The sequence below is a fragment of the Camelus dromedarius genome, chromosome 10, assembly GCF_036321535.1.
Source record: "Camelus dromedarius isolate mCamDro1 chromosome 10, mCamDro1.pat, whole genome shotgun sequence".
Lineage (NCBI taxonomy): Eukaryota > Metazoa > Chordata > Mammalia > Artiodactyla > Camelidae > Camelus > Camelus dromedarius.
The window spans coordinates 46,949,339-46,974,441 of NC_087445.1; the positions used below are offsets into that span (position 1 = coordinate 46,949,339).

Below are 25,103 nucleotides of genomic sequence, written 5' to 3' on the forward strand. Positions count from 1 at the left end.
AGTAGAGTAGTTCTTGTCAGGACATTGAATTTTGTGAAACACTTTTTCTACATCTATTGAGATGACCATTTGGTTTTTCTTCTTTAGTTTGTTAATGTGGTGAATTTTTAATGTTTAGCCTATCCATGCATTTTTGGAATAAATGTAACTTGCTCACAGGGAATTATCCTCTAAGTCCATTACTATATTTGTTTTATTGATTTTGGGGGGGTGGAAAGGTAATTAGGTTTATTTATTTATATATTTATTTTTTAATGGAGGTACTAGGAATTGAACCCAAGACTGTGCATGCTAAGCATATGCTCTACCACTGAGCTATACCTGCCTCCAATTGTTTTACTGATTTTTATAATTTAGCATTTTGACATCAATGTTCATGGAGAGTACAGGTCTGAGAGGAATTTATTCCTTTTGTTTTATTTGAAAAAGAGTCTGGGATTTGAACAAGGCTGGTTTGTAGTTTCTTCTCTCTTAATTGGGAATGATCTCATGTAAAAAAATATAAAATTGCAGTTGGAGTACGCAGTGGTCAGCAAGTGACCATATAAAGATGCCTTTACTTGGGGCTTTGTAATTTTCAGGACTTTGTAAGTTGCTATGTAGAAAAATTACTCCAGCCAGCTTAATTTCAAAATAAACTTTACTTTGATGCTTTTATGTAACTGAGAAATTCAAGGGTGGATTCAGTCTCAGGCACAACTGGAATTAGGAACTTTAGGACTCTCTGTCCCTTCATCTGTTTCTTATCTCTACTTGTCTTTTCCTGGCTTCATTTTAAATTCTGGTGAGCAGACTTCCTCATATGTTAGGGAAGAGAGCGGTCAGCAACCTAATTCACATTCTGTTCGAGTCTCCAGATGAGAACTGAGCCCTGGCCAACACCTAGACTGCAGCCTTGCCGAGGACTTATTTTAACACCTAACTCACAGATACGGCAAGACTGTAAATGTGTATTATTTTAAGCCACTAAGTAGTGATCTGCAGTGCAGCACAGGAAGCTTATATAATACCCCTTCTCTTCTTGCCCCAATTAGAAATATCCTGGAGAATGGTTTAAATTAGTCTGACCTATGTTACATGCCTTCCCTTAGACAATTGCTGTGGCCAAGGGTTGACGTACTACCATTGGCAGCCCCACTAGAACCACATGATAAGAATGAGAGGGAGCAGTTTCCTCCCAGAACAATAGGTGTAACTGACCTCTGTCGTGGTGTTCTTAAGAACTCCAGCAATACTGTGATTTATGTGTGCTTATAGCAGAGGTCACAAATTGGCAACCCATAGCCAAAAGTGACTAGGGAACAAATATTGTTTGGTCCTTATAATACTTATCTTTATATTGTTAAAGAATTTAGGGAGATACTCAGCTCAACTCTGCAAGCACTAAAGGTAAATGTGGAACCTGCAGGATGGGGAGCAGCTTCTGCGTACCCCCCCTTCCTGCATTCCTGCCTGGCTGCAGTTGGCTGGAACCAGGAGGAAGAGGCAGTTCGCTCCTGCTTCCCCACCTCGTTCTTTCCCTCAGTTACATTGCCTGTCTGGCATCTGAAATGCTCTGATTTAAGCTCTTTGGGTGATTACATTCTTGACGTGTTGTCTGTGATTATCTGTGATGTTTGATTTGGTCATATTTATGATAACCTTCATTGATACTCTACTCTCTTGAAGATTTTAGGGGTCATCCTAAATTGAGAAAAATGGTCACCAGTAATCATCAGGTAGAAATTAATCTGCACATACACAGAACTCTGAGAGACTCATTTGTCAGTGGTCTGATCTAAACTCTGGCAATTTCCAAAACAAGTACTGGAGTAAAGGCTGGTTTTCTTTGCTTCTGAGAGCCTTTGTCAGTGAGCCTTTGTGTTTGCCTCCAAGCCCTGTCTTGCACCTTTGTTCCTAACAAATAGGGTGGACCTGCTCTAGGGATGGGAAAGTAGATGGAACATGGGTCATCCCAACTTGCTAGAAAGGGGGAAAAAGACTGAATGAGGGCACTGGGAGGATACGCTAGACTGCCCTGAAGCTTACATTCAGGACTTTTCCTCCCTCCAACATGAAAACGTCTTTTTAGAAATTTCTTCTGTTAATGCATGACCGACGTAAATATGTAATATACTCAAACTTCTGTATGTATTTTCCCTAGGTATTTTAAAGTTGTTGTAACTGATGTGAATTATATATGACCATCCTACTTTACTTTCTTATTAGTTGTAGTAGTTTTGCACTTGCTTCAAATTTTTTTCTTAAGTAAACATCTGTTTACTTACTGAATAGTTTTCCTCTTTCTTCTTTTCTATATTCTGTTCCTTATTTATTTTCTCTATCCATTTTAATTAGGTAGACTCTGTAGAACGATGCACACACTGAGAGCAGATGTCCTAACCCAGGCATGCTATCCTAGGCATGCCACTGGTGTTCTGCCATCAAGTGTGCTGTTTGCTGTTGTTCTGATACTTTCATTCACATCAAGGATGGTTTCCTCTATTCAAGTTCACTGCTTTAAAAAAGTCAGAAATAGATGCTAAGTTTCCAAATAACTTCTACACATTTGTTGATGGGATTACTTTTTCTTTTTTAATCTATTAATAAAGTGATTGTAGTAATTGATCTCCTAACATTCCTCATGTTAGAAACCCTGAATTAAGAAAAACACTGGATAATGTGTATTATTTTTTTAATGTACAATGGTTTAAATCTAATCAGGTTCAATAAATGAGTTTTTTCATTTGATCAACTTTCTTTGTTCTTTCATAATCCTTTAATACTTTTAAGAGTTTTCCTCTTAATACTTGTCTGCTGGTATTTACTCCTAAATGTTCAACAAGCATATTAAGACTGTTGTTGCATTTCAGTATCAATGCTATGGATTATGTTTATAAGAACCCCCTTCCCCCCACATCCTTCATAAGATGAGGCCTTTAGTGGGTTGTGACTTTGCTTCTCTGTCTCCATTTCCCAGCTCGATGAAGTCTCTAGGACTGTAACTGGAGCTGCATCGTTGCCTTGTTGTCACTGTTTACCTCAACTTGTTTGCTAATAAGTCCTTCATATATTCGTCTTTGCAAATTTGGTCTAAGAATTGTCTAGACCTTATTAGTCTCAGGTATTTCATTGTTTTCTGCTGTCTCTTCTATGGCATATCTATCACACTCTTTCAATTATTTATTTTTAACTGTTTGTTGGGAGAACATTCTAAATCAATTTTTTTTTTCCCGGAAAGAGATTGTAGGGGTCTGTGCTTCCTGTGTTTACACGTGACAGCAAGTGTCTTTTTAACCCTCATTTGTCAGGAGTGTGTACAACTCGGGACTCTACAACCCATTTCCCTCAGAACTTTGTAAGCCTTGTTCCACTGATGTCTACAGTTAGGGCTGCAGAACTGCAGGCCAGTAGCAGTCAGGTTCTCATTCCTTGTTAGCAAATGTGCTTTTCTTCCGTGGAAAAGTCTATAGAATTATTTTGGTATGTATAGGAATCAAAATTTACCCTTGAATCTAGGTAGGTGTGCCTTTTGCTACAATTCTTACCTGGTGATTGATGAACCTTTTATGAACAAACTATTTAAAACTTCTATTCAGTGAAATGATTTTTTAAAAATTATTATTTGTCTTTCATCTGCTCCGTTTTCTTTTCATGGATTCCATAATGGTTCCCTGGTCTATCTTACATGCCTCTCATCTTTTCTTAAATAATTTAAATCCCTTTGTTTTTTTCTCTGAAGTCTAGGAGACCAATTTAAGTTATTTTTAATTTAAAAATTCATTTTTAAGCATTGTCCTATCTACTTTCAAGTTCTTCCTGCTGAATTTTATTTGACCAAGTAAGCGGAATATTTTCCCTGAGAAAAGGCTCTTATTGCCCAGCTATCTTTTCTCCTAGCCTCTTTTTTTTTTGTAGACTTCTCTGGTTTTATTGATTCAGTACTTTCCTGAATCCCACTCAAAAAACTACTGAGAACTTCCTTTAGTGTTTTCACCATCTTCCTGCAGTAACTCTTTCTCAGCAAAGGCTGATGGTTTTGATTGTTAGTTTCCTCTCTGTTGGATTAAAAATTTCATATCAACTGTCAGAGGTTTTCTATTTTGCTCATTCTTTTAACTAGACTTCTGGATTGATTACTCTAGGGAGTTGACTTGGAATTCCTCCCCAATCATACAGATGATTCTTAGATGTCTCCTCCTTCTCCCTCTGAGCATCACCTCCTCTCCCTCTGACTACTGGGTGGCTTGGGAGATTCTTAGGTAGAAAAGCAAGTGATGGTCACCACCTGGCTGTGTGCTTGGTCAAGCCAGGTCAGATGGCCAGTAGAATTCCTTTGATTCTCCTCGACACCTCTCAGTTTCCATGTGACTCTGATGACCCATGGAAGGCCAATGCTATCTAGCAACAGAAGCCAGGGTTGAATGACATTTTCAAAAAGGGAAAAGAAAAAAGGCCTGCACCTTTGACCCTTGCATCAGTGTTGTCACACCTTACTCACTCTCATCTCTGCTGCAAGGACGTAAATGACTTCCTGGTGGGGGCCTTGATTAAGGGCAAGAGAAACAGGTTAATTATGAAGACATAGTTACAGAAGGGCTCAAGAAACAGTTTTAAGAATTAAAATGACAGTAAAGAGAAAGAAACAATGAGGATAAAGATAAAAATATTACTATTATTTAATAAGGAGTAAGATGAGTTGAAAGGTAACATAAAAGTAAGGACCCATTCAGATATGTTCAAAGAAAGAGCCAAGGAGCAGTTGAAGTACAGACTTACAGACTAGAGCTTTTCATGAGTTAAGCAATAAAACTTGTGAAGAGTTACTTTTCCTTGACATCAGTTTGTTCAGTATGTATCACAGATATAGAGAAATTGACCAACAGGAATATACTTTTATAGAATTGCTTACGGAATGAGGGGAAAATTCACATTAAATGCTCCCTCTTCACACAAAGCCCTTGTGTGTAGTGAGAGTCTGTGTAATTAGATTTACCTACGATAACTTGTATGAAAGTTGCCCTTCATCTTATCCTCTGAGACCCTCAGGTGAGAGAAACCAAGAGGCAGAGAAACATCCACCATCACCAGGTGAAGTGTTTTTGAGTCAGCAGATTCCTCACAGCAGTCTTCCTGTCCTTGTTCCTGAGGCTGTAGATGATGGGGTTGAGCATGGGGGTTACCATCCCATAAAAGAGGGAGGTGAGCTTGTCTGCAAGGCCTTGTTTGTCTACTCCCAGAGGGTCCCTGGATTTGGGCTTCCCATACATGAAGAGGATGGTCCCATAGAAGACGACCATGACTGTGAGGTGGGCAGAGCAGGTGGAGAAGGCCTTTTTCCTCCCCTCAGCTGAAGGGATCTTCAAAATGGTAGCAATGATGAACACATAGGAGAAAGAGATGAGCAGCACAGGGACCCCCAAGAAAATCACATTGGCCACAACCATGCTGATCACATTGATGGAGATATCAGCACAAGCCAACTTCAGGACAGCCAGGATCTCACAGGTGAAGTGGTTGATGATATTGTCCCCACAGAAGGGTAGTTGCATTGCTAGGGATGTCTGCACCATGGCAGTGGTGCTTCCAGCTGCCCAGGAGCCAGCAGCCATGGGCACGTAGGCAGCCTTGCTCATGACCCTAGGGTACCTCAGGGGGTTGCAGATGGCCACGTAGCGGTCAAACACCATCATGCCCAGAAACACACACTCTGTGGCTCCCATGGCAAAGGAGAGGAACATCTGCATGACACAGCCCGAGAAGGAGATGGTTTTCCTGGGAGTAAGGAAGCTGTCAAGAATGAGGGGGACAGAGGAGGTCGTGTAGCAGATGTCGAGGAAGGAGAGGTTCCCCAGGAAGAAGTACATGGGCGTGTGCAGGCGGGAGTCAGACACGGTCACCAGGACGAGGACCCCGTTTCCCAGCAGGATCAGCAGGTACATCAGCAGGATGAGCACAAAGAACGTTTTCTCCAGCTTCAGGTGGGCTGAGAGGCCCAGGAGAATGAACCCCAGCATCGGGGAGGTCTGATTAGACCTGTCCATGGTGCCTCTCCTCTGTAACTTGCAGGAATTCAAAAAGCCAACTTCATGATTTTCTGATGCCTAAAGTGGCCAGAAAGCCAGTGAGGAAACTCGTCCTGCCGAGCAGCTAGAGAACAGCTCTTGCAACCTGGGGGTCACTCTAAGTAAAATCTACTTTGTGATATTTGGCTGCCCGTAGAGGTATTTCAAAAACATGTCACCAGAGTGGACAGAATTTTTCTAATCATATTCAAGATTGACATTACACATTTACTTCAAGTTATACCATGTGTGGCCAATTCATTTTAATCAATTTTGTGAGAAGTGTTATATTACATTTGTATGATTTTCCTGCCTTTAGGGTGTAAGACAGGTTGGAAATAACTGATCATTTTCATCCTCTATTCCTGACCATTCCCCTCTTCAAGCACTTTTGGATATTACCTTCCTCCTCTCACACAGTTTTCTCTCCCCAGACCTCTGGGATATTCATTCCTTCTTTCCTTCATGCACCTGCCAGACTCCTCAGGTGCATTTACCCAAAGAACTGGCCTTTGCCAACCACCCAGTGCCTGGCAATCATTAAGTTCCTTTCCCTCTCTGGGCCTCTGATTCCCTAATACTCACTCTGGAATGGATTTATTTTTAGAGGTATCCCATCCCAGGGACCAAGTGACCTCAGGAATCTCTTGTTCTTGGGCTTTCTGTCACACCCCTGAGTTGTCCTTTTCCTTTTCCTTCAAGTTCCCTCCATGCCACTTAGTCACAAGGGTGAAGCCAGGAATGGGGCTGGGCCCACAAGAGTTTACATATTCTTTTAAAAGTGCTCTCTTACCTTTTTTTTTATAAATAGCTCAATAAGGAAAATCACTTTTCTGTGGTTTGGAAATAGTCCAGAGGCTGAAAATAGCCAATCTGGTCTGAAAGTAGCAGCCAGAGGAGTGAGCACCCGAAATGGGTGAAAGCTAAGTTTTCTTGTCTTTGTTCTGTGTTTCGGAAAAATCCACGAAGGCCCGTCCATTGCATATATGAAGCCATTTAAATGGCACCTTGCTATTGGGATTATTCTAGTCCCTGAAGTAATTTAAAGTTGAGGCATTTAAGTGACAAAATTTAGAAACTTTATACATCTGAGATTATGTCCCCAAGATCCAATTATTCTGAAGTCCTCCAGAAATACTTTCTTCCCTCTCCCTCCCTTTGTACCCATCCTGCTGAGCTACTGGGAGGCATTAGAGAAGGGTCATTCTGGTCCTGCTGGAATTAACATAAACCCCTCAGTCAATAAGAACTCTTAGCAGAGCCCATAATAGATCTGGGAGAATGTGAACCCACTGCACAGGACAAATCCTTGTTAGCAGCCCCAGCATTTCCAAATTCAGGATCTCAGGGCTGGAAAGAAGCAAGTGACCTAGAAGGTTTTGTCTTGTCTGTCTCCCACCAAATAGATTCTGAGCACCTACCATAGGCCAGGCCTTCACAGGGCATTGGGAGAGTCATAAATGAATCTGGTCCTGGCTCCTGCCAAGAGTTTCACAGGTACAGCAGCCGTGGGCTTAAAAAAGGCTAGTTGATTGCAGAAGTGATGTCTTTTTGTTTGAAGACTTTCTTAGGTGTATGTGTTTTATCCTCTCCAGAGAATAAACTTTTTGTTGAGGTAGACAGGGGAGAGTTGACCGATGTCATATAATAAGGGAGGGGATGTAGGAACTTTGTTTATTATACATTTTTTCCTAATCCTCCTTATTTTAGCAGCACCTCTTTTCATTCCTGGTCTGAGGGACCTGGTACAGTGAGTCTTCTGTGCTGTAGGTCTGGTTGTGGCTGTCTTAGTTTCTGGCTTAGGATTTGACTCTATCAGATCTGCTATGGAAATGGCTACTAGTCCATTCACTTTCCAGCCTGCAGAACGTTATCACTCTGATGTCTCCTTTCTTCTCCTTAATCTTGTGATCTTGTCATTAAAAACAAAAATTAAACAAAAAATATTACTGTAGTTTTTGTGGATTTCAGGAAGAGCAACATTAGATGCATGTGTTCAGTTCTCCTTAATGCCTCAGGCCTGATTCCATGCAGTTTCTAACAGCCGCTATTATTTTCTTATGTATGTTAGTCATTGTTTCTTGTCTGTTTCTCTCCTGCTAGAATGTAAGTTTCACAGAAGCAGAGGATTTTTTTTTCCTGCATTGTTCCCAGATATATCCTTAGTATAAAAGCTGGACCTGGCTCACAGTAGGCACTTGATGAGTAGTTGATGAATGAATTAATAAGTGAATTTGTGACCTACCTTTGTTTTTTTTCTTTGCTTTGTGTTAGCTCTTTTTTTTATATTTTATTTTATCTCTGTCCCATCTTTTTAATTTCTGTTTTTGTAAACATTTTATAATGTGCATATTGGTGCAGTAGACCATCTATACATTTTATGAATAAATAAACAGACATATAGTGTAAATTATAAGAAAACATGATTTTAAAACCTAGGACAACATTGACCCTAGATACCTAAATCCTGGCTGTGACTACACCCTTTCAAATATTTAGCAAACCTCTCTTTTCTAAGTGGCTCTTAAACTTTGAGAACATCTATCATAAGCAAAGCAAGGTTGCAGAATTCAGGACTTTTGGCCTTATTTAGAGGAGATCTGCCAGCTTCCTTCTTACCTGCACCACATGCCTTTTTTTTTTTTTTTTTTTTTTTTGCCAGAGGCCACCCATGGTGAACAGGGCTGGCAACTGCTCTCACCAGGATTTTGGAAAGTCACCCCTGAGCTGCAAGATGCCTTGAGGTTCTGGTTTGGAGTCTCTCTCTCAACTCTTTGGGTTTCTCCTCAAACTCTTTCTCAGCCCATCAGCCCCCAGTACTCTATTCATGGGGGCTTGGGTCTCCTGTGGAAAGCTCAGGGACAGGTGGAAGGGCCCAAACCATTGCTTCATCTGTTATTATTGGCACCAGTACTGTCAGGCACATGGGAATGTACACATCACAGGGACAACCTGACTCACTTCTCTTTCAAGGCCTGTGCCCATGTCAGCTCTTGGCAGCTTCTTATGTTGGTGTAACTTTAAGCCCTCTCCATACTTTTCTGGAATGAGGAGATAGTATTTGGGAGAAGGAGATACAGGTATGAAATCAATGAGGTTAAGTAAAAATTCTGTAGATCTTGATTTGAATTGCATCTATGTATTCTCTTCCACCTGAAAAGGTCTGTTAGTGGATAGTGAGACGCCTAAATTAGGAGGGCCACCCAAGTGTGGATCCTTGCCACTGGCTATGAAAGATTTCACAGCAGAGGCAGAGGGATGAAGTGAAAAAACTGCTTTATTTCTCAAAAGAGGAAAAGGAAGGAAAGTGGTCAGATAGGGAGAAGGAAAGAAAAGCACTTGAGCGGGGAAAGGAAGTGCTCTAGCGAAAAACCATCAGCCAAGATGGCCAGTAGAGACAGGTGCAGCCTGGGTCAGGCCATGTGGACTTTCATGGGAGGCTTCTGCCATCATGTCCTCCTTCTGGGTGTTATGGAACCAATCAGTCCTTAAACAGGCTTTTCAGTCCTTATATCAGCTTTTCTGGTTCTTGTCATGGCAGTTGTCAACTGTCATGGCACTGGTTGGTGTGTCATTTAGCATGCTATTACATTACAGTGAGTGTATAATGAGGCTCAAGGTCCACTGGAAGTCAAATCCTCCACCATCTTGGGCTCCATTGGTTCTAACAAGTTCTTATTTCTTCTCTTTGCAACTGCCTCCTGAGACTTAGATATGGGTAATTGGTTTCTATTTGATGGAGCGGTATGGTCACACCCTCAGGGGTATGATCCTGAGGGCAACAGCCTTGGTAACCAAAAGGAAAGTTGCTTTTAATCAGAATGGCTGCAATCTGGTGGACCCAGTGTCACCCCAAAAAACCCATTCCCAAAGATTCTGTTCAGCCATGAAAGTTTTAAGGGGAAATGGGGGGTAATCTCAGTTAATTGCTGAGATAGGTTGTTAGAGTCATTACCATCTCCCCAATGCCTGCAGGCTTGTCCTAATCATCTGCTTGAGCCTACTCTTCGATGACTTAGGGAGGTCTGGGAGACTTTGGGTTTCTATAAATAAGGGAGGGGGTTGAGAGGAGGGCCCGCAGAGTCCTGCTCAGTATCAGGCCTAGAAACTGACAAACTCAGTAGCACCCCTAGCACCCAGATTGTGGGTTCTAAATACCAATCCCCACTAAAGGAATAAGAGCTCCTTAGGGAAAATGGTTGTTTCCAGGTCTGGAGAGGAATTGTACATGCTGAGCGTCAAACATCTTGACATAACCAGAAGGCAAGGAAGCCATCAAAGATACTAGGGGACTGTTAGAAGATCTCAGGAGCCATGAGCTCCTTGCTACACTTGAAACAAAAACCTGTCAAGTATCTAGATCTAATCACCAATTTATAGGAAATACAGGGACAAATACTATAGGACTGTAATCAGCAAAATGCAGACTATGGTAATGTGATATTATGATTTATAAGAAACATATGTTTGTTCATTCAGCTGGCCAAAATGTATTTCTCATATATATTTGGTCTTTGTTCATGGTTCCTGGCTCACAGCTGCCAAGGCCCTTCACAGCTCTTAAAATCCTTGAAATTTTTTGGGTGATAATAGCAATGGAGCAACTTTCCTCATAGTATTTGGTCTTTTATCCTCAATTCCTGAAAAACACTTTAGCGCCATAAAGGTGAAATAGGTGTCTTGTTATTCATAACAAGCTCATTTCAACCACAACAGGATTTAAGTTAATTAGATGAGTTTTGGAAAGCACTTAAGAATGGAGCTGGTTGCTAGGGGAAGCAACCCTAAATAGAGGGTTAGAACTTTCAGTCTCACCTCCTGATTTCCTGGGAGGGGAGAAAGGCTGGAGGTTGAATTAATCACTAATGGCCCGTGATTTAATCAGTCCTGCTCCTATATGCAGCCTCCATAAAAACCCAAAGGTTATGGTTTGGAGACTTTCCAGGTTGGTGAACATGTGGAGATTTGGAAGAGTCGTGTGTTTGGAGAGGGCACAGAAGCTCCATGCCCTTTCCCCATACCTTGCCCTGTGCATCTCTTCTATCTAGCTGTCCCTGAGTTATATCTTCTTATAATAAACTAGTGATACAGTAAGTAAAATGTGCCTCCAAGTTCTGTGAGCCTATCTATCAAGTTAATCAAACCCAAGTAAGGGGTCGTCGGAACCTTCAATCTATGACTGGTCAATCAGAAGCACAGGTGACAACCTGGGCTTGCAACTAATGTTTGAAGTAGGGGAGGCAGGGCAGAGAGCAGTCTGATAGGACCCAGCCCTTAACCTGTGGAATCTGATGCCATCTCCAGGTAGGTAAGTTACCAGAGAATAAGTTCTTGTCTCACTCAGGAAGGAATTCAAGAGAGAGCCATAGTAAAGTGAAAGTAGATTTATTCAGGGAGACACACACTCCATACACAGAGTGCTGGCTGTCTCAGAAGGGAGAATGGCAATGATGTGTGGGGGTGGTTAATTTTTATGGGCTGGGTAATTTCATATGCTAACAAGTTGGAGGATCATTCCAACTATGTTGGGGAAGGGGCAGGGATTTCTAGGAATTGGGCCCTACTCACTTTTTGGCCTTTTATGGTCAGCTGTGGAACTGTCTTGGCACCTGTGGGTGTGCCATGAGGCTCAAGGTCCACTAGAAGTCAAATCTTCTACCATCTAGGTTCTACCCAGTGTATGTCCTATCCTCAATTGCTCATTCCTTCAGTGGTTGTGCCCTGCCCTCTTCCCTCCTGTCTCAGATAGTGAAACAATTTAGTCCAATTCTAGGACCCTCAGCTGGTGTCTGAGCATTGCTTGGTGGGAAGTGGGAAACCCCCCTCTACATTCACATTGAAATTGGTAGCAGAACTCTTTGGTAAACTCTACAGTTTCCCATAGTGAGAAACTATTCCTTTCCCCAAAACGTAAATTAAAAAAATGGAGAGGGAGAGAAAAAAAGAGGAGAGAGCTATAGAGTAAAAGAGACCAATTATAATGTATAATTTGGATTTCAGTTCAAATAAACAAATTGAAATAATTAAAGCATTTATAAGACATTTGAGGAAATATAAATGCTAGATAATTGATGATAGTAATTAATTACTTTGGAGTTTTAGATATATTAATAGTGTTGTTGAACCTAAGTTCATGTGCCTGACACACAGTGAAACCAAACAAACCAAAATGTCTTAGTTTGGAGAAGAGAAATGTTTATTAGGTTGAGGAGGTGTCAAACTGGGAGATGGGAGATCTAGTCTTGTCTCATATCCACCTTGCTGTCCTGCCCAAAGCAAAGTTGCAGGCTTCCAGGTACCATCTTGTGACTTCGATGTGTCATTGGTGATTGTGATTCATCTATGTATTGCTGCAAAGTGAACTAGTAAATCATGGTCTCGTGATCCCTTAACTTCTTTCTAGGAAGAGAGCAAAAGTAATGGTTGAGGCATATTGACTTAGAGCCTTCGTGATGGTTCAGGAGTTTCAGTTCTTAATTGACCAAGGTCTGAATTAATCCTGTGTTGAGGTCCTCCTCCCTGTAGTGAGCTAAGAAGGGCATAGAGGGGCTCTGTGCTCAGTAGGAAAGGCCAGTTCACACCCGAGTGGGACAGATAATACTGGGTATGAGGTGGTGAAACAGGAACACACCCCTGCGCTCCCACAGCCCAAGAGACTGTTTCAGTGACCGTGTCCACATTTCCATCCAGGATGGGCAGGGAGCTCTGTGGGGCCCAAGAGAGAGGCTGACCATGCCTCAGGCAGGAGGAGCCCAGGACACTCAAGCAAGGCAAGCTAAGAGCATTTGTTTTCATTAGAAAGTTTTGATTCTCCGGAAAATACGAACATCCAATTGCTTCGAGGAAAAAGAGGCAATTTCTCTCCCTAACGATATCTTTGCCCCCTTTTGTGTCATTACTGACTGAGATCCTCACACATTTTACCTCTGGACCTCTTGCCAGGTACACAGTGAGCTGGCTCCGCCTTTCAGTTTTATCAATCAGCCACCTTGTTCCATCTTCTGCCGGTCACATCTCCCCTTCTTGACTCCAGCTTCCCTCGGATCCCTGTGGCGCCCCGGCTCTGCTCTCTCCCATAGATCCATCCTTTAACCCTCCAGACTATGGAGTCAGAATGTGTACTTAAGACTTACCTAGGGGAGGAAAACAAAGCTTAAATACAGATACTAGCTGTGAGCGTGCCTAGGCTATGATCCTCCACATGTGTGTTGCAGGATCCACCTTACTTGCCCTCATAGGAAATGCCCTCCGTGGAATCTGCAAGGTCCCAACTCCGCTGAGTCTCAGGGAAAGGATAAAGTCTAGCTTCAGCTTCAGCTTTGCCTCCAAGAAAAATAAAAGTTGAAGATGGGCCATTTCCTGCAATGAAGACCATTTTTCTTACTGCTGTGTCTTGAAGTTTTGCCCCACATTGTCTTCAGTGCAACCTTTTTAGAGTGAGATTTTTAATCTTTATGTGACACAAAGGTGCACTGAGCTGTTTTTCTCAAAGAGAGGGAGCAGTGTGCTTCCAAAGGTGAATTCAGACTTGCCCAGTAGAGAATCAGACAAATCATGAATTGTTCTTTTCAACAGCATTCCACTTCTATCCCCTCAAGTCACACTCCTATCAGGTTTTAGGTTTCATCGTTTTAAAAAAATTAGGTCTGGAGTGTGTATAGCTCACTGGTAGAGTGCTTGCTTGGCATGCCCCAGGTCCTGGGTTCAATCCCCAGTGCCTCCATTAAAAATAAACAAATAAATAAAATTAAAAATTAGGTTCAGTAACAGCTAAAACTCTCCATTGCATGTGTAATTCAATTTTTCTGGTCACTCTTCATATGTAATTTCTTTGGGAGACACATTCTTCTGAGATTCATGGATGAAAGTGACCAAGAGGCACAGAACTACAGGGACATCTCTCCTCTAAGATCACCAGGTGAAGTGTTTCTCACTCACCAAGTTCCTCACAGCAGCCTTCACATCCTTGTTCCTGAGGCTGTAGATGATGGGGTTGAGCATGGGGGTCAACACCCCATAGAAGAGGGAGATGAGCTTGTCTGCAAGGTCTTGTTTGTCTGCTCCCAGAGGATCCTTGGATTTGGGCTTCCCATACATGAAGAGGATGGTCCCATAGAAGACGACCACGACTGTGAGGTGGGCAGAGCAGGTGGAGAAGGCCTTTTTCCTCCCCTCAGCTGAGGGGATCCTCAGGATGGTGGTGAGGATGAAGATGTAGGAGACCAAGATGAACAGCACAGGGACCCCCAGGAAGATCACATTGGTCACCCCCATACTGATCACATTGATAGAGATGTCAGCACATGCCAACTTCAGGACAGCCAGGATCTCACAGGTGAAGTGGTTGATGACATTGTCCCCACAGAAGGGCAGCCTCATTGCAAGGGATGTTTGAACCATGGAGGCAGCACTTCCAGCTGCCCAGGAGCCAGCAGCCATGGGCACGTAGGCAGCCTTGCTCATGACCATAGGGTACCTCAGGGGGTTGCAGATGGCCACGTAGCGGTCAAACGCCATCATGCCCAGAAGCACACACTCTGTGGCTCCCATGGCAAAGGAGAGGAACATCTGCACAGCACAGCCTGAGAAGGAGATGGTTTTCCTGGGGGTGAGGAAGCTGTCAAGAATGAGGGGGACAGAGGAGGTCGTGTAGCAGATGTCGAGGAAGGAGAGGTTCCCCAGGAAGAAGTACATGGGCGTGTGCAGGCGGGAGTCAGACACGGTCACCAGGACGAGGACCCCGTTTCCCAGCAGGATCAGCAGGTACGTCAGCAGGATGAGCACAAAGAACGTTTTCTCCAGCTTCAGGTGGGCTGAGAGGCCCAGGAGAATGAACTCTGTCACGGAAGCAGTCTGGTTGGCACTTTCCATGGTATGTCTCCTCTTTAAACTGAATAAAACTCTCAGAGGTCCAAACTCAACATCCTTTGTCTCGTGTAGGTCCAGGGCATCTGGTCTGGAGTTCTAGTCAGGCTGAGTGATCAGAAAACAGTTCTGAATCCGTGGTCTCTGTTTCTTTACAAGAAAAGAGCAATAAAATCAGAAATTACTTTGGGGCCATAGGACATCAGGTTTACGGTGTTTAGAATGATGATTCTGATCTTTTAATGCATTCGATCAGAGACAAGACACATAACACATTCATTTTAGTGGTTCTATGGTCTATATGGCAATTCATCTCATTAAACTTTGATTGGAAATGTGACTGTAAGTTTGTTCCATGTTCTCCCACTCTGTACTAGGTATTAGGGAAATCATTAATTGTGAATACAGATCATTTTCTCAGAAAATACATCCCTTGTTCCCAAGATCTTTTTTCTCATTAGCAACACCAGCTCCAGGGCTTTCCATCCATCTTGTGACCATCCACCAGTCTACTCATCCATCATTCTGTCCATCCATCCATCCATCTGTCCATCTGTGTCTAAACATCATCCACCAAAACACTTGTTGAGCACCCAGTGTGTGAATGTGACAGTTCCTCTGAGGAACAGGGGTGACCCATGGCTTAAGTGGGCTCACAGCCTGGCAGGGAAGGGAAACAGAAGGATTCAGGAGAGGCCAAAACATCCAAAATGGCAGGCAGAGTATTGGTAGAACAGGGGTCATAGAAGGCTCCTTTAATGATGTTGAATCCAGCTGGGCTATTAAGGACAAAAGGAGGACTGGACACAAAGAGATGCAAGGGAAAGGGGGGAGGTCTCCAAGGTGACTTTGTGCTCAGGAAGTGTTGATATGTTCCTAGCAGTTGAATCTGTTGTTCAGTGAGGACAGACAGAGAACTGTCTCCAAAAACCCATAGTTGATCACAGTTTCTGAAAATCTAGTTCTCTTGGATAACTAAGCAGTGCTTTTTTTCTTTTTTTTTTTTTCTGTGTTGAATATATTTGACATATAATGTGTAAATTGAAGGTGTGCCATCTGGTACTTTGATACATTTATCTATTGTAATATGATTGCTGTTGTGGTATTTATCACATTACATAATTATAGTGCAATGTTGTCTATATTCATTATAGTATGCATTAGATCACTGACTTATTTACTACTTGTTGCAAGCTTCTACCTTTAAGCAGCATCTATTTTATTTTATTTTAATACCATTCTCCCTTGGCGATCATGCAAAAATCCATGGACATTAATAGTCCTTGAGCCTTTTGTCACTAGACTCATATCGTACCATTGATTATGCTCCCCAAGTTACCTAGTCCAACCCTGTCTCCATTGTAGTTCTTTTTCTGCCCCACACTGATCCATGGCTTTTCAACTTCAGCTTGATTTCTTCTAAAGATAAAGAGTCTACTGCATTCCCAAACAGCCTACTTCATATTTGCAAACTCTAGAGTATTAGAAAATTCTTGAACATATTGAGCCAAGCAGTCGGTTTTCTAAGTTTTTTTTGTTCATGTGATGGTGGTCAGCTTCCTTCTGGAACTACACTGAATCTGCAGATACATCAGATATGTAAGCCCAGAGACTTGGGCTCCATTGTGCTTAACCTTCTGACCTGCTGAGTAGATTTCAGTACTTCTTCCCTCTCCTAGACCCTCAGGTTACCTTATTCTGTGTTGGGATTGGAAGAGATCAATGATGTTCAAACTTCTTATGAAAGAGAACTTTTGTTCTCTTAAATTCAGAACCCCCATGTATAAAGCAGAGCTGCTCTTATTGAAGGGGACAGGGAGGGCTCAGAAACTCTGGGCTGCTCAGCCCGTGAGGCTCCTCTGAGGCCAGGTCGCAGGACCACAGGCTCCATTTTCATTGTAGGCCATAAAAATGTCACTCTCTGGAGCACAACAACAGGACAACACTAGCCATTTCCATAGTTACGGTGTGAATGGTGCTCCCTGGAGTTGTACAAGAAGAGGCTCTGAAACCATGGAACCATCTCATCCTGGGAGTCTCTCTGAAATTAGGAGAATCCATGAAGTGAGACAGTTTCATAGGCTTCTTGCTTCTAGGTTTTTCTGACCCAGGAAGAAGGGGTTTTGCATGGCCCTGAATCTTTGTGATACCACCGAAATTGTTTCATTTCTTCCCTTCTCCAGTCTCAACCCCTTTGAAAAATCAAATCATAAGCTGGAAATGTCACTGCACTAATAAAAATTTGAAGACTACTCTTATGAGAACTCTCACCTACCTTTTTCAGGAACCTACTGAAAAAGGGTCCCTCTGTCTTGGAAATAGTACATGGGCCAGAAATAGCAATACTAGTTTAAAGGCCCGGGCTGAGATGTCCACCTCTGATTTGAAGAAGGAATGAAAGCCAGTGCCTCCCTCTCTATCTTGGTTCTGTGCTTTAGGCAAAATCTCCAAAGGAACAACCAGTACATGAAGAAGGCAATTTGAAATCAGCACTGCAATTGGGACTACTGTATTCCCTGAAGTGATTAAAAGTTTGGAAATGGAATCATACAAATCAGGAAACTTTATACTTTTGGGACAATGTCCCTGAGATCCAATTATGCTGAAAGCACTCCAGGAAAATGTCTTTTTTTCCCCCTTCTTTTGTTCCTGATGGAACACTTTCCATCAGATGGAGAGATGTTTCTACTCTTAGGCCACTGAAGGACATCGAGGAAGCATTTCCATGTCATGCTTGAATTTCCACAAACTTCAAAATGCTTAAACTTCTTGAGGAGAACAGCTGGGGAGATAAGACACCCTATGTTCATGGTATTGTGGAACCAGCAGCTGCAGGCACAATGCTTCTAAACCAAGTGCTCAAGGTCATGACTGTGGACACTTAGGGGAACTACCACCCAGAGCCATGGGGAGACTTCACGGAGGAGGCAGCTTCTGGCCAGGGACAATGAGGGAGAATTTTCACATAAAGAGACGGGCAAGGGTTGGGAGAAAGGGGAAGACCATCTTGGGGACAATACTTGGCACAGGTCTTAGGACTGAGTATTTCTTCCACAGCCTCTACAAGTCATTTGTTTGAAAAGCATCATGGAACAGGAGACATAGAACAAAGTCCAGGGAAGACCTTCTAAGTTGGTGGAATCTGGAATGTGGTAGCAGCCTCTAAGATGGCCCCCAGTGATTCCTGCCTACTGGATTTCATGGGCTTATGTACCCTCCCCTTTAGTAATAATTTCTAACCAAAAAAAAATACACTTTTGCCAGTTTTGATGAAGAAAACTGCCAGATTGGAGAGGCCCATTTGGCAAGGAACTGTGGGAGGTCTCTAGCCAACAGCCAGGGAAGAATTGAGGTCCTCAGACCAGTAGCCCTCAAGGCATTGAATCCTTCCAACAACCATGTAAGTGAGTTTGATATTTAACCCTTTCCCAGTCAAACCTTCAGATGAGATCCCAGCCCTTGCCAACATCTTTGATTACAGTCTTGTGAAAGACCCTGAAGCAGAGGATCCAGCAAATCTGTGCTCAGATTCTTGACCCACAGAAACTGTGAAACAATACATGTGTGTTCTTCTAAGTGACTAAGTTTTGGAGTGATGTGTTTTGGAATAATAGGTAACTAATACACAGAATATGATTAAAAGCTGTGAGGAAGAAGCTAGGGAAAGAAAGAGGTGACACATCTGGAAAAAAGTGGTCCAGTGAAGGGGAGCCCCCTACTTCCCCAAAAGTCTTTCCTACTGCCAGGGGACATTAGTGATCAGAAGGTATTTCCTCATTCTGAACCAAAGCCTGCCTATCTCCCTGCAGCTCTACCCTGGGTCCTCACTTTGCACCTGGGGGCCACACAGTGTGATTGCTTTGTCTTTTGCATATTAGCCCTTCAAAGGTAGGAGGACAATAAATCATTATAGATATGCTCAGTTACACTGAAGATGTGAGCTTGATCTAAGGACAGCTACCCTTCTACAATAACTCAGCAAATAACGAATAGTAACTCAATAAATATGTAATAAAATCATGACTAAAAGCTATCAGGTAAACCAGTCTCTGCCATCAGTCCAAGTGGCACAAGGAATCTTGGGCCCTCAGATGACCTGCTTATAAGAGGAGCTTTTCATTATTATTTATAGCAAAGAAACAGTAACAAGTACAAGAACAAGCCCCCATAAGAATACACCTTCATTTTGTAATGAGGCTGCTAGAAAGTTCACTAGACATATTTGTGGCTTGTCAACAACAATCACTATAAAAAGTCCATACATTTAGACAGACAGACAGTTAGTTGTCTACTTTTTGGGGTCTAATTTCCTCACAGTGAAGTGCATAACTCTTAAGTGTACCAACCAATGAATTTTGAAAGACACGCACACCCATGTAACCCACATCCTATTAAGTTATAGAATATTTCCAACACAACAGTTTTCTCATGCCCCTTACCAGTTAATCCTTAATACCACCCTGTCAGAGCAATCCCCATTGTTCTAATATTTTTCATCTTTGTTTAAATATTACCTTTTCAGAAACATCATATTAATATAATCATGTGTAAGCCTTTATTCAGAATAATGTTTTTGAGATCTGTCGTGTTGTTACATGGTTTTGTAGTTTGTCCCTTTTTATTACTGAGTAGTAGTATTCCATTATAAGAACATCCTAGTTTGTTTATCCATTCTCCTTGTTGATGGACATCCAGCTTGTTTCTAGTTTTGGCTGTTATGAATAAAGCCATTGTTAACATTATCATACAAGTCTTTTTGTAGACATGTATTTTAACTTCTCTTGGCTAAATACCCGAGAATGAGACTGTTTATAGATATACATTGGACAGGTCTTTTGCCAGAGTGTTTGTACCATTTTACACTCTTATCAAAAAAGCCACAAGGGTTCTCATATCACATTTTCACCACTTTTGGTGTTACCAGTTGTTGAAATTTTAGCCACCCTGGTTGATGTGTAGTGGTATCTCACTGTGGTTTTCATTTGCATTTTCTTGATAACTAATGGTATTTATGTGCTTTTTCATGTGCCAGTTGGTCATTCCAATATTTTTCTTTGTGAATTATCTGTTCAGCTATTTTGTCCATTATTATACTTTTCTTGTTTTTTTTTTTCCTAAATATTGAGTTGTAGCAAGTCCTTATGTATTTTAGAGTCCTTTGTCAGATATGTGTATTATGAACACCCTGCTAGCCTGTGGCTTGCATACTCATTTTCTTAATAGTGTCTTTTGCTGAGCACATGTTTGGTTGATTTGTTTTTTAATGCATCTGGTGGCTCAAAACAGTATTCTGATTTCCTTTTATCCTGCAGTTTGGCTTTTGATAGGTGGAGGGACACATTTTTCTGACACAGTGGGGCTGGGGAAGGTGTAGAAAAATAAGGTGTGTGTAGGCTTCTGCCTGTTTTTGTCTTCATGTTTTGGTAAGATAATTTGGCTCTTACCAGCTGAGATTTAATGTCCTCATTAACAATCAGGCAAGATATCAGGTAAAAAGAGGGAGAGCAAAGGTCAGAACATGGAGAGAGGGTTGGTAGATTGGTGATGAATGCTGGGGGCTTCCTCCCCACCCCCAACAAGGATTTCTTCAGAGGCACATGAATGTCCATGATCTCTGGACCATGCTTATGGCAGATTTGGTGGGTATGACATCATTTTGAATGCTACCATCGAGCCTCTTTGGGGTATTGTCTCTAGCTCACCTGAGAGGTGCCATCATGCCAGTGTAAGACAGGGCTCATCCAGGGAGGGCATTGTGCCAGAGAAGGGAGACAGCAGTGAAGCCATTGAGCTTAAAGTATTTCTACAAGAGTGACTCTCTAAAGTGGATGGGGTAAAAATGAGACCAGCAGGATTTCTGTCTGTGTGGTTGATTTTGTTTGTTTGTTTTTTGAACAAGGACAAAGAACTCCTCAAGTAGAGGTGTATGTGCAAAGGGTCTGATAGGATGGGAGGGTGCAGGGTGAGTCAGTCCATGTGCTGAGAAATCCAGAGAATCTCTAGTAGCTGAGACTCAGGCTTTTTTCAGACATAGGCAAAGAGAGGAATTCACCTCTGATCATTCACTGCAAAGCTAGCTGCTATGTCAGTAGTCACCGCAGAAGTTTCCTTGAGTGAACTGAGTTGCAGGAGCCAGTGTGGCCCATAGCCCTCAGGCCTCAGCCCCACAGGCAGCCTGCTGAGCAGATGTTTTAAATTTTGGTGACCTCTATCTTTTTTTTCCCTTTTTTGGCTATTACTTTCTGTATCCTCTCTGAGAAAATTTTGCCTATCCCCAGTCACAAAGACATTTTTCTATATTTTATTATAAAAGCTTTATAGTTTTAGCTTTCATGTTCAGGTTCATGGTCCATAGTGAAATAGTTTTTGTTTGTTTGTTTGTTTATTGTTTGGTCTAGTTGTTCTAGCAATTATTGAAAAAAAGGATACGAAAATCTCTAATTCTGACTGTAGCTCTGTCTCTTCCTTTATATCCATCTTTGCTTCATGTTATTTAAAGACTTGTTACTAGGAGAATACTCATTTATTATTTTTATGTCTTCCTGATTGACACCTTATCATTATGCAATGTCCTTCTTTATCTACGGTAATACTCTTTGTCTTCAAGTCTGCTTTATCTGAAACTAATATAACCTTTCAGCTGTTTTCTTGATATATTTTCCCATCCTTTTACTTTCAACCTATGTATGTCATTATGAAATTCTTCCTTTAGACAGAATACAGTTGAGTCTTGCTTTTTTATCCTGTCTGATAGTCTGTATAGTTTAACTAGTAAGCTTAATCCATTTCTATTTAATATGATCATTGATTAGTTGGGTTTAGGTTTACTATTATGTTGTTTTCTTTTTATTGCATCTATTTTTTGTTCATCTGTTCCTCCTTTCCTGCTGTCTCTTGGGTTAATTGTATAGTTCTTAGAACTAATTCCATTTTAATCTATTGGCTTTTAAGATATATCTCTTTGCCTTATTTTTCTACTGGTTGCTCTAGGAATTATTATATACATCTGAATCTTTTAATTGTCTCAATATCCTTGCTTAAAAAAGGATATATAAATCAATTAGGCAAACAAATAAATGAATTAGTCCCAATGGCAAACTACTTCTACTAGAATATTTTGGGTACTTGCTACTCAAAGTGTGGTCTAAGGCCAGTAACAACATCACTTGAGATCGTGTTAAAACTGCAGAATCTCTAGTTACACTCCAGATGTACTGAACCATAATCTGCATTTTGACAAAATCCTCAGGTGATTTATAGGCACATTAAAGTTTGAGAAGTACTGTCCTCCATGATTGAGTGACAATCTGAAGTAACACAGAGCAAATGTTAGTCACATCAGAATATCTGTCTGGCGATGTTCTGTTTGGCAATGTCCATTACTTCTTGGAATCCACCACACTATGTTCTTCTTGGGTAAACTTCGGTAGTTTTGTTTGCTTCCCATTTGTGAGCACTACTCTCAGAAGGGCCACAACCCCACAACTAGCCTTTTCTCATACTATCAGCTGCTTGGCTCCTTGCATTATTCTAAACCTGATACTCACACCTAGCCCCCTCAAAATGGAAAATGCACAGTGCCTTTGCTCCATCCAGTGCCATATTCACTTTTTGTTTGTTTGTTTTGGTGAAGTTCTATCTTCCTTCTACTCCAGAGCTGTGTTGTTCTTGTGGAGTGAAATGGTGGCTCCATTGAAAACCAGACAAACTGATTCTGAATCTCTGTGATTTGGTCCTACTGCCAAAAATTTAGTAGTCATAATTTAGGTTTTCCAGGTAATAGACTCTAAGGGATTCAGCATATGAATTTTTGTGAGGCACAAACATTCAGTCCATAGCAGCTCTCATTGTGTAAAGCGGCCTTATCTCCTCCTCATGACTAGGATCAGTCCTGTGCCACTAGGATAGTGACTTCTTTCCTTGCTTGCTGGTCTCTTGGCATAAGAAGTCCAACATGACTGCGAGATAGCCATAGCTTAAAGTTTAACAGATAGAATAGAAAATCCAGTGTTCACTTAGGCAGCACATATACAAAAATGGGAACTACGCAGAGAAAATTAGCATGGCCCCTGTGCAAGGATGACACAAATTCATGAAGCATTCCATAGTTTTAAGATGAAAAGTAATAATAATAATAATAATAATAATAATAATAATAATAATAATAATAATAATAATAATAATAAAAAAAGTCCAGAATTTAGTCCTTACATTTATGGTCAGTTGACTTTCAACAAAAGTGCCAAGGCAATCCAATGGAGGAAAAGATAGTCTTTATATCAAATGGTACTGAAACAGGTGGATATTCGTATGTAATAATGATCGAGACCCTTACCTCATGCCATACAAAAAAATTAACTCAAAACGGATCACAGATCTAAATGTAAAACCTAAAATCATACAACTTCTGGAAGAAAACATAGGGGGAAATCTTTGTGACCTTGGATTAAGTAAAGATTTCTTAAATAAGATACCAAATTTTAGATTATGATAAATTGTACTACAAAATTAAAAACTTTAATTTTCAAATGACACTGTAAGAGTGAAAAGACAAAAAAGAGTGAAAATATTTGCAAATTATATATGTGATAAAGGTCTTGTATCCAGGTTACATAAAGAACTCTTACATGTGACTCCATGATTAAAAAGACAGCCCAATTAAAATATCTACACCAAAAAGGTATGTCAATGGCTCAAAAGCACATGAAAAGATTCTCAATATTGGCATCCATCAGGAAGTGCAAATTAAAACTACAGTGGCATACTACTGCACATCCACTAGAAAACTACATTGAAAAAGACTAATAAGAAAAGACTAATAACACCAAATGTTGGCGAAGATGTGCAGAAACTGAAGTATACATTGCTTCTGGGAATTTAAAATGATATAGCTTCTTTGGAAAAACAGTTTAGCAGTTTCTTAGAGCTGAGCACATTTGTACTATATGACCCACCAATTCCACAGAAAGTTGAATACTAAATGTTCACAGCAACATTGGTCATAATAGCCAAAAACTGGGAGCAATCCAAATGTCCATCAATGGGTGAATAGATAAACACACTGTGGTACAACCATACAATGGAATACTGTTCTGTAATAAAAAGGAACAGACTACTGATGCATTTTACAACTGGACAGGCCTCTAAAACATGCTAAGTAAAAAATGCCAGCCACAAAAGATTACGTATTGTATGGTTCCGTTCATCTGAAGTTTCTAGAAAAGGTAAATCCTTTTAGAAATAAACAAATTAGTAGTTACCTGCAGCTGGAGATTGAAAATGTGCATGAGAGGACTTTCTGAAATGATATGTAAATGTTCTAAAATTGATTTAGTGATAACTGCACAGCTGGATTATATTTATCATAAATCATTGAGCTATACCTTACAATGGGTAAATTTTATGGTACGTAAGTTATACCTCAATAGAGTACTAAAAGTATTTAATGAGACTTTCTCTGTCCACTAGTGGAAGCAACTCTCCTTTGGGAACTAGGACCCTAAGAGCTGAAAAGCCTAGAGCTGCAGAAATGCAAAATGCAAATTCTCAAGCAGGTTACTGGAAGTGACATAACCAGGGCTACTCTTGCTACTACCCTTGATTCCTAGGCCGTATATTTTTGCCTATTGGAGACACAGTAGCATAAAACAGTCATTGGTTTAGGGTATATACTGTATTCTGGAGGCTGATGCCCCATTCTTGCAGAGTGTTATCTCCAAGCTGGTGCCTTAGCTATGCTTTCAAAGGGTCATTCTGTCATTCTCTTGGGCCAGTCTCTTATGGATGCTGCAGTATATGGAAGGATCAGTGGATCCCATAGTTGTGATCCCACAGCAACATCTGCTTTGATAAATGAGTCCCTTGGTCTGATGAGATATTATGCAGGATCCCATGTCATTAAATCTAGTCCTTCATAAGCTTTCAGGTGATGATGTTTGCTAATGCCCTACAGAGACTGAAGATGATTTATACTCAGAAAAGGTGTTGATTTTAGTCATGGTGAATCGCTGTCCCTCTCAGAATAAAAACAGTCTAATGCAGTCAACTCACCACCAAGTGGCTGATTAGTCTCTTCAAATGAAAGTTGGTCTCTGTTGCTACCATTTAAACATCAGCTGATAGCTGTTTAGCTCATAGATAACCTTCTTAGATGATGGCTACTCCCTTCTTTGTACCAATGATAGAGGTTGGATA

General features: G+C 41.2%; 2 protein-coding genes and 1 non-coding gene across 3 annotated transcripts; 1 reads left to right on the forward strand and 2 right to left on the reverse strand.

Moving 5' to 3' along the window:
* Positions 1–5,063: 5,063 nt before the first annotated feature.
* On the reverse strand, positions 5,064–6,023 carry LOC105102323 (olfactory receptor 13C7). The gene has a single exon (XM_010995653.3). It carries the CDS (start codon positions 6,021–6,023, stop codon positions 5,064–5,066), a length of 960 nt encoding a protein of 319 aa, XP_010993955.3.
* Positions 6,024–13,955: 7,932 nt separating this feature from the next.
* LOC105102321 (olfactory receptor 13C7) lies at positions 13,956–14,915 on the reverse strand. The gene has a single exon (XM_010995652.3). The coding sequence runs from the start codon at positions 14,913–14,915 to the stop codon at positions 13,956–13,958; it is 960 nt and encodes a 319-aa protein (XP_010993954.3).
* An 8,001-nt stretch (positions 14,916–22,916) lies between these two features.
* Positions 22,917–23,021, forward strand: LOC116152813 (U6 spliceosomal RNA). The gene has a single exon (XR_004136519.1). It is a non-coding gene; the product is annotated as a U6 spliceosomal RNA (small nuclear RNA).
* Positions 23,022–25,103: the final 2,082 nt, after the last annotated feature.